General features: G+C 36.1%; 1 protein-coding gene and 1 pseudogene across 2 annotated transcripts in view; one reads left to right on the forward strand and one right to left on the reverse strand.

Annotated features, from left to right (window-relative positions):
* Positions 11,108-13,832, forward strand: LOC109212315 (annotated as a pseudogene). The gene has a single exon (XR_002065837.1). The product of XR_002065837.1 is annotated as a subtilisin-like protease SBT1.9 (transcript).
* The window catches only part of LOC109212397 (protein RETICULATA-RELATED 4, chloroplastic-like), a 4,289-nt gene continuing 1,584 nt past the window's right edge, over positions 16,307-19,011 (reverse strand). The window contains exons 2-8 of the mRNA XM_019376069.1: positions 18,540-18,608; positions 17,997-18,128; positions 17,772-17,825; positions 17,633-17,677; positions 17,385-17,524; positions 16,659-16,784; positions 16,307-16,572 (exon numbers count right to left, since the gene is read on the reverse strand). Of these exons, the coding sequence (XP_019231614.1) occupies positions 16,512-16,572; positions 16,659-16,784; positions 17,385-17,524; positions 17,633-17,677; positions 17,772-17,825; positions 17,997-18,128; positions 18,540-18,608 (627 nt within the window). The 3' untranslated portion in view covers positions 16,307-16,511. The remainder of the gene's footprint in view (positions 16,573-16,658; positions 16,785-17,384; positions 17,525-17,632; positions 17,678-17,771; positions 17,826-17,996; positions 18,129-18,539; positions 18,609-19,011) is intronic.

Below are 19,011 nucleotides of genomic sequence, written 5' to 3' on the forward strand. Positions count from 1 at the left end.
ACGTTTGTTACACTTCAGACTTTTTGGCCTTAAGTGCATCAGAAGTGCAATTTTTTACTTCAAACTTATTGGCCTTAAGTGCATCTGAAGTGCAATTTTTCACTTCAGACTTATTAGCCTTAAGTGCATGAAACCATTGGTTGCACTTCAGACCTATTTGCCTTAAGTGCATTTGAAGTGCAATTCACTTCAGGCACTTTTTTTATAACTTCAGACCCATAAGTCTGAAGTTGACCGTAAAGTGGATACGCTTGCAAACTTTTTTGCAAAGTGGGTATAGGTTCAATTGTGACCCGAAAACCGGGTATAGATGCAAAAGCCCCGGAAAGGCCGCCTACCATTTAACTTGAAACAACATTAAATTCACTAATTATAATCATAACTTGATTATATAGGAGTATAATTTAACCAAAACTATAGCTAGATCAACTTCCTAAGCTTTCCTTAGTACCTTTGAAAACCTTTTGGGTAATTGGATACATTCACGTCTTATTTGTTTGCATTTAATGAATGTCTTAATTTTAATTATTCAGATTTCAGCTATTAAGTGTACTTGTCTTTTTTATCTGAATATTAATCATTGAGATTTAAATCATTAAGTGCGCTTCTTTTATTATTTGAAAGAATTACAGCCCATGTCACTTGGCCTAACAGCCCAACCGAAAATTGCCCACATTTGAAGCTTTTACCCTATTTAGCTCATGTTGTACATAACTTGAAAGAAACTTTTCAGCCTTTAGCCCACTATTAAAGACATAATTTTAAGGTTTTTATTATTTTCTTCTTTCTTCATTCTCTTCTCTCTCTCACCGCCTCTCACTTCTTTCTTTCTAACCCACATAGATCCCTCATCCTCTCTTAACCTAACCCCGGTTATTCCCCTTCCTCTATCCCCCACGCAGTTCTGCCATTAATGGCTCGAGAAGGCTCGGGCTTCTACTCCGTCGTCCATGGTGGCAAGCAAAAGAATATTGAAGATTTTTGAAAGAAAAATAAAAATACACACAGATATGAAAATAAATAGCTCTCAAACTTGATTTGCACCAAAAAAATAACCACTAATGTTAGAAGATTTTGAAGTTTGAAGTTCTGGTCATTATTATTATGACCTTGAAGTCTCGAATTTGAAATTGGGTTTGGATAAAAATCATAACTATGTAGCAGTTTGTATCAACACTGTATACTAGTGTATAATTGTGTATATGGATATACAAACACCTCTTATACACTATTTTACATGTTTATACAAGTTATACAGTATTGTATAATTGTGCATAAATGTGTATATTTGTGTATAATATTGATAATTATATATTTTTTCAGTTTATAAGGATGTATATACATTGTTAGTGTGTAAGAGGCCTCTACAGAAGTTTGACACTTCCTTCTCTTCTTCTTTTTCGTGTAATGTGTTGTATGAGCGTTGGAGGGATTCTACAATTCATTTACCAAGTTTTTTTTTCTTTTATCCTGTTGGATTGCTTCAGCAATTGCACATAAAAGTGTTTGAATTTCTTACCTTCAGATAATATGTAATTATTCAGGATTTTTGAGTTGCGTTGTGGCTGATTTGCATTTTTTTATCAAATGCTTAATAATCAAAGGAAATCAACAGAATGAAAACAACTGGTTGTATACAGAGGGAGCAAAATAAGCTGTCTTTCGGGAATTAGCCTATTATTTTTTATAGATTTGCAAAGTGATATCTAGGCTATTATGTTGCAAGTCAGGTGTGTGAGTTGTATTTATGTGAAATTATCCCTTATTATTTTACAACCACTTAATGGGTCGAACACCGCTACTAACTTCGACTCTACACTTGTCTATAAAATCTAAAGACCTTATTTCATCTTAGGGCATTGAGAACGTATTATCAAGGCAAGAATGCTGTTTAAAATTAATTAGATAAGACCCATCTGATATTGTGCAAATATAGTAGTACAATAAATGCCGACTTTTTAATCCTACTTGCTTGGTTCTTAAGTGAGTATGATGCGATTTGATGGAATTTATTGAAATTCCAAAAAGTATAGCCTAGTTATATTGTTGAGAATTACTATATTTAATTTCCTATAATTATACATTTCATAGAGTAATATAAGATAAGACCGAATTCCCTCTCAGGTCTTCACAATATGTCGTCGTCGTCTTCTTCTTCATCTTCTTCTTCTTATTATTATTATTATTATTACTAGTCTCTCCCCACGTGCACGTGTATATCGAGCCATGTAATATATTTTTGTATGACCTTCTGATAATATTGCAGCCACTACTGGTTACCTCGCCAACGCTATCAAACTTCTTGATCTAAGATTTGCCAGTAATGTACAATTTAAGAATATTGTTCTAGCTTCCTCTTGTGATCGTCTATATACAAAGAACAATCTTGTTTTCGCATAGCCGATACTATGCAATATAGAGGAAACTACTTTTCTTTTCAATCCAAAAACAAACAGGAGCCAAAGAAGTCTGAGATCTAACATGTCTTGGTAGTACGGTAAACAAAATATAGGACTTTTCGAAATTCTTTGGTAAAAAAATTTATTTTACAATGTGTCTGTCTCCTTGCAGAAATAATTCAATCAATGTTGAGGGCCATTTGTAAAACTTAATTTCATAACCAAATGCTGAAAAACGCTTAAAGTAAAATGGTGAATCATTGGTGAAGAGTGGTCCTCACTGTTATGAACCTCAGGCAGAAACATTATGGAAAGAGATGATTAGATAAGAAACCTTGACCTAGATATATTTTCGAAGTACCAAGCATGTCTCATTCTATTTGTCTATCATTAGAAATTAGAGAAATAAAGCAAAAATTATATTAAAGAATCCCAACGGAGAACAAAGTCTAAAGTTAGTTTGAAGTTTTTTTGGCGCTTCGTTCGTAATGACTTAGACCTTTTATGAAGATATGGAAGAGGAGAAGAATACTCACATAATTTTCCCTTGAATTCTAGCATCACGCGCATCAGAATGTCCTGACTATCCAATAGATTAATTAATCGACTCCTCTTGACGATCAAAAAAGTACAATGTTCTTAATGTTATAAAAAAAAATATTTTCTGGACATTCACTCACTCATAAGTATATTGTATTGGACGCATTGTATCATGTATGTATTGAGTGTACACCAAAATAGCCAAAATAAATTTTCTCAAGGACCAAATACTCTCAACAAGATTAGCCAGAAAAGTTCGGACTCTGATGTGAACCAAGATAAGTCAAATAATGTGTATGGGGCAGATATTTGCACAGAGGCTGTTGGGCCGGGGGCTAAACCACGAAGAGGTTCAAGATTTAGAAAGCCCAACAAGAGATTTGTCTGGGATCCAGGTGAAGGAAGCACGTGAATAAAAGGGGTTATCGTCTGGGTTTGGAAGATTAGACAAATGTTATGTGAAAAGCTCTGTACTTCTCATCTCCTTCTTCTATGGTGTATTTCTGTCTCTCATCTCTCTCTGTTATCTTTCAATTATCCTTTACTGTTTTATTGCAATTTCCAGTTATTTGTAAGCCCGTTCAGTGAATCAATATTACTAGTTGGTTTGGTTGTTATTTGGTTTGTTTCATTGGTGCTTTCATCCAGAGGTCTTTAATGGAGGACCAAATATTTCCAACTATCGATGATTCAATTAAGGTCGTGAAGGATTCGTGGTCGAAGGATATCGCTGAAATTCGTTCATTGTTACATGAGTTGATTGAAAACCTTGCAACGAGTAAGCCTACTCCGGTGAAATTCCGACGGTTCAGTGGTGAGGATCCAGAGTTATGGATTTCTCAGGCTGAACGTTACTTTGAATTCTACGGCACATCAGAAAACAACAAATTATTACGCGCGTCTATTTACCTCGAAGGTGAGGCATTAGAGTGGTTCCGATGGCTTCTCCAGAACAAGCAATTGACGGATTGGGAACACTTTGTTGTGAAGTTGCGAATTCGTTTTCGTAAACAGCGTCTCGAATCGTCGGAAGGTCACATGGCTGCAATCAAGCAATATTCTACAGAATTTGAAGCCCAGGCGTTTGACAATATGTCACATGGATGTTGTTACTCCAAGGTGTTTGCTACTGAGAGATCAGATGTTGAAGTCCTTACTGATACAACGGAATCTGCTTTAAACAATGCAAAATCAGGAGGAGATCCAGATGTTTCATGAAGGCTCTCTGGGAAATGGCAACACACACCAGTCTCACTCTGAGACCTTGCAACCCGAGGTTACAACTGAGGTTCTAGTTAATCAGATAGGTATTTCTTCAAACTTTATTCCCATTACTTCCTTAGTGGGTTTAACTGGTTACAATAGTATTGTAACTAAACTACTGAAATTTAAACATAAAGAGGAGGAAATTGCAAGAGGCAATGCATCTCCGGTGTTAGAAATTTCTCCTTTAAGGGATATAACTGGTTATCAAATTCCTTTTGCTAGACAAAGATATGTCATGTCGAAGGCTATTGGGAGATTTCCTGGGAGAGTATTTCCCTTTGCTGGTGCTAATCAAAATATGTTATTCCATCACCATGATGTTAACCTACACAAATGCAATTGGGTTGATACTAGGCAGGAGAGAAAATTTCATGGTTTCTTATTGTCTGGAACATGTGAACCTGCTATGGCAGAGAATATACAGGGAGTACTCCAGGCATTTGCTGAAAGTTACTCCAAGCTGTCACCAAATATTCAGGCCAATAAAACTGTTAGATTGTTGCTTGCAGTGTGTGGTCTAGTTTATAAAGCAAGGTCTACTTCGCCGTACTTTTCATTTGATCCTAGTTTTGGTTTGTTCACCACAATTGTTGGCGCTGCAAGATATTGTTCAGTCATGTTTGTAGATGATTTCAAGCAGATTATTAGGATATTAGAGTGTCATATTGATTCCATCCCCAATGATCTATGTATTTTGTATCAGTTCCCATTTGATCCTGGTGCGTATTTGTTCATGGTAATCCCTATCGGACGCCTCCAAGTTCTTCGATTGCAACCTAGGACATCTAAACACACTCTCTTACCTGTGAAGCTTTACACATTTCATGCTTTTGGGGCATTGGCCTATGTTTGTCGCACTATCAACATACGTCACAAAGACATTAAACATCACAATCTTTTAGTGAATTTCCAGGTTTCTCTGGTCAATTTATGTGACTGGGCCTATGCTAAAGCTCTGATTGAAAGAGAACCAAATATTTCTTACATCTGCTCTCAGTATTATGGAGCGACAGAGCTTATATTTGGAGCAACAAAATACACTACTGCTATTGGCATTTGGTCTACTGGCAGTATCCTCGTGGAAAAAAATGCTAAAGAAGAAATTGTTAAGCCTTGGCCTCTTATGGACTTAGCAAGCTTGGATGCTTTCTCTAAGTTGAGTCAAGATAAGATTTTCTTTGACTGGATGAGTTGCTGGTGTGGTGGAACTGAGAAGAATATGCCTAGCTGCGACCCAATATTTTAAAAGGCGGGGGCGTGAGGCGAGGCGTTTTACCTCTGACGAGGCGAGGCGTAAACCTTTAGATATGGGGCGTAAGTCCCCCGAATCTTTAAATTTTACTAATTTCAAGAAATTTAAAATAGTATAAAATAAAAATAATTATAAAAATTACATTAAAATTATAAAATTATAACAAATAATCTATTTAAAATATTTATAAATTATAATTCAACAATGAATGATATGAAAAGTATGACATTATCATAATATGCAAATTAGTTGCATCGTCGTTACAACTCAAACATCAAAAGTAATGTATTCGATGCGAAATCGTATATGTATCTCTTAAGGAGTAATGAATCTTGAAAGAATTTCGATATTACAATTTGATATTTTTTTTAAAATACTTCTTTTGTTTAATATGCTTTCTATTTGAAAGAGAATTTATATACAAATATAATTCACAATTTAAATATAATTTGTTTAGCATCATTTATTTTTAAGTTTCAACAAGTTAATAAAGTGACACATATTTCACCATACTATACCATGTAATTAATTATTTGTAAATAGTTACTAGCTAATACTAAGCTATTAAATTACTAAGTATTGTATCTCGTAAACGTAAAAAAATTATTTAAGAAAATAATTAAAAAAAATTATGAACTATTATATAATAAAGACATAACAAAAGTTAATAAATAAATACTTTTAAATGAAAGATTTATTTAAAATTTACTATACAGCAGTCTTAGTGGATAACGTACAACAATTTTTATTTTAATTATGACATAAAAATACTCTCAACTTTATGATTTATGATTAAGAAAAAAGTTATTTTGAATAGTCAACGATTTATTAAGAAAATTTGAGGATTTACAAGGTTAGTTACACACAATTGCATAAAGTTCTATTAGGCGAGCCCCGTACTCCGGGGATTGGACATGTCCGGGCGTAAGCCCCGGCGGCTGAGGCGTAAGTCTCACGGAACCAAGCCCCACACATAAGCCCAGAGGCGTTTTACGAGTGCTCCGCCCCAGGGCGAGCCCCGGGCGAGTCCCAATTCTGCCTTTTAAAACAGAGCTGCGACCAAAATCTCCTTCTCCCCAACTTTTTTATTTCACCTTGTAGAAATAATAAGTTTCAGCATGCAAGAATAACTGATTGTTATTTACTTGCTCAACAACCTGCGATGAATCTTTTTGTATGGGATCCAGGAATACTTTCCAAGTTCATGGCTCTAACAAGTTATGCAGTGAACATTGCGGCACTATTATTAGTGGGATCTACTGGCAAGTTTTACCTTATTCCATATGCTAACTCTATGACTCAAGTATGGGATCTTGGACGAAAATGGGGTATCCATTCATACCTTTTGCTAACTGATTTTGCCTTAATAGTTGCTAGATGTGGTGCCGATGACTTCATTATTTTTATACTACGATCTATTTTAGATCCGGGTGATAGAATTATTGAGCTTCCGCCCGATTCTTCATTGTATGAGTTTGCTGCACTACATACTTGTAGCTTGACTATGATGAAAATGTGCTTTTATTAGACGATGTAGAGGCTGATTTGATGAAAAGAGCTTCAATTGTTGTTGCTGAAAGTGTTCACAGGCCAATGATAATTGAGGGTAAAAGCACTTCTATCTTGGTTGGTCCTAACAGTAGAGTTGGAAAGGTTACAACTACTGGGAGGCTTCTGTGTTATCTTGCCTATTTTGTTGGCTGTATAAGCATTGCAGAACACAGTCGGGACCAGCAACTTCTTGAGTCAAATCCAGTGCTTGAACTAATTAGCAATACCAAAACGGTACAAACTGACAAATCAAGCTGTTGTGGTATATTTCTGGAGACTCGGTTTGACAAGTCTAGAAGAGTATCTGTACCCACGGAGATGAACAAAAGGTGTAGTTTGGGGGATCCTGAATCATTTGACTACCTCAATCAGTCTTATTGCTATGAACTAGTAAGTGTTACTGGTTCTCATGGCTCTCTTGGTATAAAGAAGGTAATGGAAATTGTGGCACTTAAGGTGAAGGAACAGGAAGCAATTTTTAGATTTGTGGCTTCTGTTCTTCCTCTTGGTAATTTAGAATTGGCAAAGGGCACTGAATTTGAGTCATCAATTCATAAGGTTGATAGACATGGGTCAGCTTTTGACACATATTCAAGTCTTGACAGATTCACTAATATAATGTTACCGTGGCTCTACTCGAACCTTGAGGACAAGGTTCTTTTTTAGGGCGGGAGTATTGTTGTGAACCAAGATAACTCAAATAATGTGTATGGGACAGATATTTGGACAGAGGCTGTTGGGCCGGGGGCTAAACCACGAAGAGGTTCAAGATTTAGAAAGCCCAACAAGAGATTTGTCTGGGATCCAGGTGAAGGAAACACGTGACTAAGTGAATAAAAGGGGTTATCGTCTGGGCTTGGAAGATTAGGCAAATGTTATGTGAAAAGCTCTGTGCTTCTCATCTCCTTCTTCTATGGTGTATTTCCGTCTCTCATCTCTCTCTGTTATCTTTCAATTATCCTTTACTGTTTTATTGCAATTTCCAGTTATTTGTAAGCCCGTTCAGTGAATCAATATTACTAGTTGGTTTGGTTGTTATTTGGTTTGTTTCAGACTCCCACGTTATTTTTATTTATAAGTTTCTCAATGATTCTCATTTCTCCATACAAAATTAAAAATTGGAATAGTTACTTATTTATAACATAATCAACATTATCAATTAAAAAAAATATTGATATGATTGCCTAGATGACGTTCTCCAAGAGACTGTGTATTAACATTTTCCCTCTCTCTCCTCTGTCTCTTTTTAATGTTTTAGCAACGCTTCTTTTACTTGTATGATTAATTCTATTTTTTGTTGTTAAATTCATAACATTAGTGCAAGTATATTTTTTTTTTGTGAGCATTCTGTGGTGAGCACTGGGTAAACCCCCCACCGTGTAATAGCCTGCAACCTCTGCCCTTCGGGTGAGCACCATGTAATAGCCTTGCAAACCACACAGGGGATGTAAACCGCACTAGGCAAGGCCCGTGCGACAGGCTCAGACCCAAAGGCATTGAGGGGGGATCGAACCCCATGTGTAGAAAACTCCCTCCAAACCCAACTGGGCGTCCCTTCAGGGTGCAAGTATTTTAATTATACTATGAGATAGTTGATGTTTAATTCTCAAGCAATTGACTGAATCAGCGAAACTTGGTTTGCCAAATATTAATACCATTCATGAAGTTTAACATTTTTAGACAGTGTTAAAAAATGATTATAAGTAACAAATTCTGCAATTTTTCTTTTGCGTCTATACTCCTAAAGATAGTGCTTAATCATTAAAAGCGATTACATAGTAAATAGTGTTTTACTTTTACCTGAATCTATCCATAGACAATGGAATAAAGCTGATAAAATCACCATCATATTGCCCAGTAAAAAAATTAAACAACCAAGTTAATTAAGACGGTGCACAAATGATAGAAATTGGGATTACGTACCTGCGGTCTGCGGAAGAAGAGTCCAAAAGTCCAAATTGTTAGAAATACTTGAGCGATTAAAGAGCGAAGGTTGGACTTTAAAAAGGAGAAGGTTAGAAATAATTCAATAAAATAAGAATCCGAGAGAGAATTAATTTGATTGGTTACAGATATGTAGGAATTTCAACAGTTAATATTATACATAAATGCACTAAACAAAGGATGCTTTAAAGAGGTGCACTATTGTAATCCAAACGACACGACCCTGCCACAGATAACGTCTCTTTCATCTCCACACGGATGAATGAAATTGTGAAGTCATAATGTTTTAGTGATCGAATAATGTGGAATCATTTATTTTATTAAAGGGCATTATGGTCCAACAATCTTACGAAGGAACACATCTGTACATCAAGCGTGGGTTTGGGCTTTGAGAGTTTTTTTTTTTAAAATTTTTAAATAAGGAGGATAATTAGATTTTAAGAGGGGTAAAAAAGTAATTTAACTTTTAACTTAAGGGCTCCACTTTTATAATAATATGATGATGATTATTATTATTATTATAAAAAGGAAAAAGGGTTCAAAATGTCCCTAAACTATTGGAAAAGGTTTAAAAATACCCTTCATCCACCTATTGGGCTAAAAATACCCCTCCATCCACTTTTTTGGTTCACGTATGCCCTTTGACCGTTAGGTCAATGCTAAATTAGAAATAATTATTATTCTTTTTGTAAAGCTTAAAAAAAATATTTTGCAAAATATTTTCGTTTTTTTAAACTAATGCACCAATAGTCCACTAATTTAGTAAAGTCTTCTTATTTTTTTTTTCCAGTTTTTAAGAAAAACAATTCAGTTTTTACAAAAAAAAATAAATTATTTTTATTTTTTTCAGTTTTTTTAAGTATTTTTTCGGTAAAAAATGAAAAAAAATTGTAAAAACAGAAAAAAATATTTTTAATAAAATATTTTCGTTTTTCGAAAAATGGAAAAAATATTTTCAACAAAATATCTACGTTTTTTAAATATTTTTTTCATTTTTTTCACGTTTTTTTAAAACATTTTATTTTATTTTTGTTTTTCGGTTTTTTTTAAAAGAAAAAAGATTTCATTTTTAAAAAAAAAAAACTGAGAACAATTGAAAAAAAATATTTTCAAAAACGAAAATATTTTGTTGAAAATATTTTTTTCAGTTTTTATAAAACGAAAATATTTTATTAAAAACATTTTTTTCTTTTTTTACAATTTTTTTTCAGTTTTAGAAAAAAATGCTTTAAAAAAACTGAAAAAATGAAAAAAAATTTGTAAAAACTGAATTGTTTTTTGTAAAAACTGAAAAAAAAAATGAAGAAGAAGACTTTACTAAAGTAGTGGACTACTGGTGCATTAGTTTAAAAAATCGAAAATATTTAAGTTTTAAAAAATAAATAATAATTATTTTTAATTCAGCATTGACCTAACGGTCAAAGGGCATAAGTGAACCAAAAAGGTGGATGAAGGGGTATTTTTAGCCCAATAGGTGAATGAAGGATATTTTTAAACCTTTTCCAATTGTTTAGGGGCATTTTGAACCCTTTTCCGTTATAAAAAAAAATATTTAGGAAAAGGTGAAGGATAAAAGTACGCAATACGTTCGTTCAATAAGCCAAAAGCTGCGAAGCTGCCAACCAATGTGCTGTCGTATTGCAATTTGCAGTAATTTAAACAGATAACCCCCCACATTGGCCAGTGGCTCAAACTTCAAAGGTATTGTTCTCTTTTGGCACAATTATATATTGAAAAAGACTACTGCACCATGTGTTTAGTGATAGATCCAGGATTCTCACTATAAGGGAAGACAAAAATTATAAAAAGTAGACACACTAATAAACTAAGGGAATTCAACATGGTGTTATTGTACAAAGGTGGCTCCGCCACTACATGGGCTCTATCTATGATAATTTAGGACTTAACAGACAGTCCTTCATACTGTCTGTGACCTGAACAATCTATTTACAGTAATTTAAAACCTAGAAGTTATATATTTGTAGAGTACATAAGTTTATTTCCTACAAAATTACACGTTATAGTTATATATTCAGATAACACATAACTGACCCAAGATTTTCTGAAAGGTCAATACATAGTAGAGCCAAGCTCGTCAAAAAGAAGATGAAGAAGAAAGAACAAAATGATAATAATAATAATAATAGTAATAATTTAAATAAATAAAAAAAAGTATGCAAGCAAAGCCAAAAGCTACAATGCTGCTCATGACCGTGTTTGTTATATACTTGCAATTTGCATTAGCTTTACACTTTAGAAAAAAAAGCCACCACGGACCAATGGCTCAAATTTCAAAGGTCTTTTTCTCTTTCCACAGAAAAAGATAGCATTTAAAAACTGCACCATGTGCTCATATAATATTATTTACTTTAAACGAAAGATGCCATAATAAAATGGTGTTTTGAAACCTTGGAGATTAAATAGGGGCCTCCCCTGCAGTAGGAAGTCACAAACTTGAGAGATAGCAATGGAGCTAGTTAATTTACCTCTTCTCTTTTTATGTTGGTTTCTTTTTGCTCATGTCTACTGTTTAGTAGCCATAGCAGAGAGATCCACATATATTGTCCATTTGGACAAATCCTTAATGCCTAATGTATTTGCTGATCACCAACAATGGCATTCTTCCACCATTGATTCCATCAAGATTGCAACTCCAGCTTCACTTAATAGCCGCCATCCTGCTCCAAAGCTTCTCTATTCTTATGACAATGTAATTCATGGCTTCAGTGCAGTTTTGTCTAAAGATGAGCTAGAAGCTCTCAAGAAGTCCACTGGCTTCATTTCAGCTTATAAAGATAGGTCTCTTGAAGCTCACACTACGCGTACCTCTGAGTTTCTTAAGCTCAACCCTTCCTCTGGTCTATGGCCAGCTTCTGGTTTTGGCCAAGATGTTATCATCGGTGTACTTGACTCCGGTGTCTGGCCTGAATCTGCCAGTTTCAGAGATGATGGATGCCTGAAATCCCCAAAAAACGGAAGGGAATTTGTCGGGCAGGCATGGAGTTTAATACTTCATTGTGCGACCGGAAACTCATTGGTGCCAATTACTTCAATAAGGGAATAGTGGCCAACAATCCTGATGTGAACATTTCTATGAATTCTGCAAGGGACACTGGTGGTCATGGCACCCATGTCGCCTCTATTGCTGCTGGTAGTTTTGTCAAAGGAGCTTCATATTTCGGATACGCCCCAGGAACAGCAAAAGGGGTTGCACCGTGAGCTAGACTTGCGGTGTATAAGTTTAGCTTTGATGAGGGAAACTTCGCTTCTGATTTGATTGCAGCTATGGACCAAGCTGTTGCAGATGGTGTTGACATGATATGCATTTCCTACGGCTGGCGCTTTATTCCTTTATATGAAGATACTATTGCAATAGCTGCTTTTGGTGCCATGGCCAAGGGCGTGTTAGTTTCTGCTTCAGCAGGAAATCGTGGTCCTGGTATGGGAAGTTTAAACAATGGGGTACCATGGATCTTCACAGTGGCATCAGGCCATACCGACCGTTGGTTTTCAGGGACTCTGACACTGGGAAGTGGTCTAAAGATTAGGGGATGGAGCTTGTTTCCAGCAAGAGCAATTATTAGCAATTGGCCTGTAATTTACAACAAGACATTGTCTGCTTGTGATTCAGCTGAATTGTTAGCCCAAGTACCTGACGCTGGACGTAGCGTCATCGTTTGTCAGAGGAGCAGAGATGCAGAAGTAGTCACTGACCAAATGAACTCTGTTGCAGAGGCCAGAGTTGGAGCAGCCATCTTTATTACCGATGATCCAGCAATATTAAGGTCCACTGAATTTCCAAATCCGGGAGTTGTTATAACCCCCAAGGAAGGGAAACAGGTTATGAATTATGTCACAAAGACTCCTGAACCCAAGGCCAGCATTAGTTTCCTGGAGACATACTTGGACTCAACGCCTGCTCCAGTTGTTTCTGCATCCTCAGCTAGAGGCCCCTCTCGAAGCTACCTGAGAGTGGCAAAGCCAGACATATTAGCACCAGGAGTGTTAATTCTAGCCGCCTACCCATCTAATATTGCAGTAGCAAAAATTGGTACCAATATACAATTGGCAACTGATTACCTTCTTGAATCAGGAACATCCATGGCTGCCCCTCAGGCCCTCACATTGCTGGAATAGCTGCAATGGTTAAAGGTGCACATCCTGAATGGAGCCCTTCAGCAATTCGTTCCGCCATGATGACCACTGCCAACCCTTTGGATAATAATCAAAAAGCCATAAAAAATTCTGAGGATAACAAACGTGCTACACCACTAGACATGGGAGCTGGTCATGTTGATCCTAACCGGGCTCTTGACCCAGGTCTCATATATGATGCCACGCCGCAAGATTATGTTAATCTTCTTTGTTCTTTGAATTTCACAGAAGAGCAGTTGAAAACAATTGCAAGATCTTCAGCCAATCACAACTGCTCAAATACATCCACGGATATCAATTACCCATCATTTATCGCATTCTTTAGCCCGCAAGGGAACTTCACTTGGTTGGAACAAAAATTCAGGAGGACAGTAACAAATGTTGGAAGTGGTGCAGCTAAGTATAGAGTGAAAGTGAAAGCACCAAGGAACTCAACGATTTCTGTCTCACCACAAACATTGGTTTTTAAGAAGAAAAACCAGAAGCAAAGCTATTCTTTGACCATTCGTTACAAAGATGATGCAGAACAAGAAGTCCAATCTGGTTCAATCACCTGGGTGGAAGAGAATGGAAATCATACAGTAAGAAGTCCTATTGTAATATCTCCAGAGATAGAGGTCTGGTAATGAAGCTCTGCAACTAGCACAAATTCTTGAATTTTCTAAGTTTGTAACTGTGAAGAGGATTCTGACTGAAATAGCCGGATAGGCAGCAAAGCATGTGCACTTTGAAGTTGTTGTTGAAAAATAATTTTTTGCTAAAAATTAAGACCATGACTTGTGCCTATAACAAATTGTGCGCTAGGAAGTACTCAATATTAGTTGTTTGTTCTTAAGCCAATAAAAAGTGTCACCACCAAAGAGGTCTTTTCAGCGCATGGCTTCTTGAAGACTGATAAATGGAGCAGCATAAAATTTCTTCAGCTAATAATTAAATTCTTTCAAAAATACGGACGGGCATTCCTTTATAAACTGATTTGCTGGAATTCACTGCTGATGAACGTAAGACAAATTCTTTTTTCTGACAATCAAGCCTCTTAATAGGCGTGAAATGTAGTGCAAGAGCTGAGGTAAACTTCGAATTGCTAGATGCACAAATGCAATATTGTGCATCAGGTTTCCATATCGAAATGAAGTCTGGACTAGACTGGAAAATGTCCACACTAATGTGTCCTTGCATACCTCTATGAAGTGTGTTATGTAGATATCACCAGAAAGACTAGTACATCCAGTAGTTGACATCTCCAAAAAAATTGATGAATGTATCAAAAAGTTCGTAGGTAGTACAGCTGAGACTTCTAAATTGACAACATGCAAATAAGCCCTAGATAGTAGCTATGGAAGAATGGATTACCTTGAGCCTGTACCGAGGTATCAAATGTTGGTTCTCAGATCTCCCTAAAAAATAGGATATATTGAGCCTCGATAAGTCTTTCACCAGGAATTTGGTTCTGATAATGTGGACGTCTTTTTCTTCTTTCTTTTCTATGATGATGGTGATGTCCTTCCACCGGATACCTACCTTCCACCAGCATAGCATTGGGTAATTCCCTTATCTCAAAAAAAAAAAAAAAAGTAGTTACCTGGTAATTCTACCCAACAACGCTTAGCGAGACGGGACTATCTAATGTGGACGTTAGCACTGAGGTAAAAACTTAGCAACATCCTGTATTTACACCAAATGACTGAATGTGAGATATGTTTCTTTCATCCACACATTTATCACTTAACCTAAGTCGCTTGGTTTAGTGAAACACTATGCGGATATCTACCTAGCACATAATGATCAGACTTTCTCCTCAGTCTACCCAAAAAAATAGAATATATGCATATGGAAGTCTTTGGTAGCATGGACATTAGCACATACCCGGACCTTTTGCCTCAGCCTATATACTATGTGCAAAGAAATTTTTATCTAAGAGTAAATTTGAAACTTACCTGAGATCAATTAGCTTTTGGAAATAGCTACCCCTTCGGCAGGCATAACCATATACCAAATATTCTACAGAAGAAAAGGAAAGAGCAATTCAGATAAACGGAATAAATTTTAGCTTTTGTGATCAATAATCTGCGTAATCGAAAAAGATTAGATGATTAATTTTCCCTATCAACAATAGGTAAGCATAAAGAACATAAAATATCTTGGAGCTTCGCTCTTTTAACAAGAAAACATAACAGCAGCAGTTAAATGCATGTGACTACTACTTTCCACTTTAAAAAATTCCTTTATGCGTAAAACATTTGCTGGTCACCATCGTTGGTATTCCTCCACCATTTATCCCATCAAGATTGCAGCCCCACTTCACTTAACAGGAACGTCCCGCTTCAAAGCTTCTCTATTCTTGTGAAAATGTCTTCCATGGGATTAGTGCTGCTTTAAGATTAGCTCAAGATCTCAATACATCCCAGGTTTCATGTAAGCTTATACAACAATAACTGAATAATATGCCTTAAATATCTCTAGGGGAAACATCGGAATTTCGAATAACCAAAAATCATCAAAGGTTGCTGGCCATTTGACTCAAAACAACATTAAATTCACTTCTGACATTCTGAAATTATATTATTTTTTCTACAATGGTAATATGATTCCAGAATTCTTTCTAGTTGGCAGAGAAGGAAGAGATTTTTACAAATTAGACCGCTTGCTAATGATAACGCGAGTATATTTTCTCATGTATTTACTTCCTATAAAAATAGCCACCAACACACTCCCTAACAATGTGGAATGCACTTGAGGAGATAATGGATTAAAAATGAGAAAACCCAAGATGCACCGAATTACTGTTAAGAAGAATTTCCTAGGACACCACAATCTTAGTCATTCATATAGACGATGAAGTTGATCTCCACAAGTCAACATAAATATCCATGGCAACAAGCCCTATCTTAATTCAGAGGAGGATTTTAGGCAGAAATGTAAGACAACATGCTAACGCATGATATGTGAAGAGAATCTTATTATAGATTGAAGAGAACTACCTGGTGACCATAGGATTTTAAAATATAACCTAGACCTTCGTCCTTCAGCACACATCCATTGAAAGAGAGCAATAAGCTCGCCAAACATCAGTCTACATCAAGAGATTCTTACAAAAAGGGGAGTGGATAGAAGATTAACACAAACTTTATCAATGCAAGTCTTCAGCGCAAATCCTGTTGTGGCTCCTATCAGATATATGTGAACATAGAGCACAAGCTATCAACAAGAATAAATTTTGCACAACCAAGAGATGTTGAACCCTTACTTCTTTTGAATTCAACAAAATAAAGTAGCAGTAAAAAGTGTGACAAAAAATCTCACCACTGTTATAAATTGAAGTTCAATTAAAACAAAAAACACAAAACTAAAATAAAAACGTGTACAAATGATCCTTGGTTGACCACAAAACTGGGAACCATTATCTAAGTTTCTTTTTGTTCTCGTGACCTTTGGATTCCAATCCAACGTGCAAAATCCACCCACCTGGTAAGAGAGAAGAAAAGATTTAGAGAGCTCGAAGATAAAGAAAAAGTTCCCAAGGAAGACCTTAAAGAGGAAAGAACGTGTACATTAATGATCCCAAAAAGGTATTGCCAGTTCGGAAAACGAAGCACAGTGCACCAAGTATGATCTTGTGCTTGTGTAGCAATGGCTCCAATATTCGTTGTTCAATAACTCCAGCAAGGATTTGGTACCTGGTAAAGGAGTAAAATCACTTAGATCACTCACAATCCGTCCTCCATAATAAAAAGGAGACAAGATTCGAGCCTTCAATGTTATGACATGTTAAGACGACAAAACTTCATAATTGTAAATTATAAGAACACTTTGTATATGCTTAGCCCTTTTACTAGAAGCTAATTTTTAAGGCCATTGTAAACAGATCCAACTTCTTCACTAGAATGTTTAAACTACGGTTATCCACATTAACTTTACAGGGAAGACACACCAAGCTTGTGCACTTTATATAGTGTACTGTGAATCAAGGAGCTATGTCCAAAAAAGGGCCATGTGTAAAACGATTGAACAAGGATATCTTAAAAGAAGATAATGAGACAGAAGAATACATGTTGAAAGGAAGATGATGAAGGTGGTCAATTAGAAAAAGTAGTTTTATGGCAAGAAAACTGGTAGCCACAGAAGAAACACTTGTTTCATATTGTAAATAGGTAGTCTTGAACACAGTGACGGGGTAAAACATGTGAAATTTCCTCCCAAGTACGTCTCCTAGCAAAGAGATGGAAGAATCTGATCACTAGTTTGGACGACACTAGTGCTCGAAAATGTAAAAGTACCTAAGGTTGCTTGAGACTGCCATGTAAACACCATATGCAGCACTGGTCGGCAGAACGGGTAAATCCTCAGCTTCACCAGCAAAGGTTTTATCAATAGCCTTTCGTGCGTTGATTAAAGCATTTGTTACACCTGTACCAATCTGGAAAAAGGGAAAAATGTATTTACCAATTACATGGAAGGGACAACATCTTGTGATTCCCACAATATTTTCTTGTCCACCAAGAAGAAAAGCCCTTCACAGACTTACCAGAGATGCGCCTGAACCAACTGCAAAGAGTTTGGCCCCATTTCTCTGCAGGACAAGTTAGACTCTTCTAAGCTTCATAAATGCATACAATTTGCAATTAAATAAGATAATCTTATTGTAAATTTATCAAATGCTTTACCACTATAGCGCCTATTCTCTGTAGAAATGTATAGGAAGTACCAGCTAACACAACCTGAGAACAGGATAAAACGGAAATTTAAATCAGTTACTAGTATCAGGTGACCCGAGCACGTCCCCTTATACCACAAAAGGGAGAACAAAATTTATGAGAAAATTATGTTTTAGTTTCATATAATACTATTTACTTCATCAAAATTATGTTTTAGTTTCATAAATCATAAACCTGAAATGCGTTGTCGGGGCAGTTGTAGAAAATTCTACTAAGAGGCGCAGCACCAATGGCAAGAGAAGGACGGAGAATAACAGTCGGAGCTGGGAGCCAGACCAGCATGAAATCAGCAACAATGGCCATTACCTGAGTAACAGTACACGTCACTCCGAGTCAAGTATAGAAATTTCAAAAAAATATTTACTTCTCCAGTACCCAAAAAGTAGTGTCAGCTAGAGAGTTATGGCTTTCAATGATAGGCAAGCAAAATGAGTACTAAAACATATATCAGAATGTTCAGCTTCAGTTAGAACCTCAAGCACAATCTAATAGATGTTCAACATAATACCTCATAATTTGCTCAAGAATTGTTCATTGCAATAGAGCAATAATTGCTTCCTAAATGTGAGACAAAACTTATTTTGCAGCTCTAACTGGATTGAAATGCTTCACCTTCTTTACCCAATATTGTTTTATTATGTGGATTAGGGTTCTAACTGGTGCAACTTCAATACTGTATTAAATGTGCTTCAGTCCAAGTTATGGGAGAAATTGTACCACATCAGCACAGACAAAGTCCAGCTCGTTTTTGAAATTCTCCCTCCGCTTTTCCAGCTCTGCAGCAGTCTGAAACATAAACGACGTAATTCAGCTATCCGCATGACTATTAAACTCTGGATAACAGGTCAATGACAAACACAAAGGACTGTTAACGAGAGTCAGACACAAGATTCATTCAGATATGACTAAATGTACCAAAGGTCAGTTTGGTATAAATGTTAAATGTCCCAACCTGACTAATGGGAAGGAGGGAGGATAGAAGGGCCTGACCTTAAAACCGTTAAATGTCAATAGTAGCATTCATGAAAAACAAAGATATATGTACAGAAAAGATAAATAAACAACTGCCAAACTGAAACAAAAATGCAGAACTCAGACTGCATGAATATATTGTTACCATTTTACTATATCTTTTACGTCTTTCTGTGTCAACTGTTCCTCTTTCCTTTTTTTGGGGGTAGGGGGGGGG

This window comes from Nicotiana attenuata, chromosome 1, assembly GCF_001879085.1.
Source record: "Nicotiana attenuata strain UT chromosome 1, NIATTr2, whole genome shotgun sequence".
Taxonomy (NCBI): Eukaryota; Viridiplantae; Streptophyta; class Magnoliopsida; order Solanales; family Solanaceae; genus Nicotiana; species Nicotiana attenuata.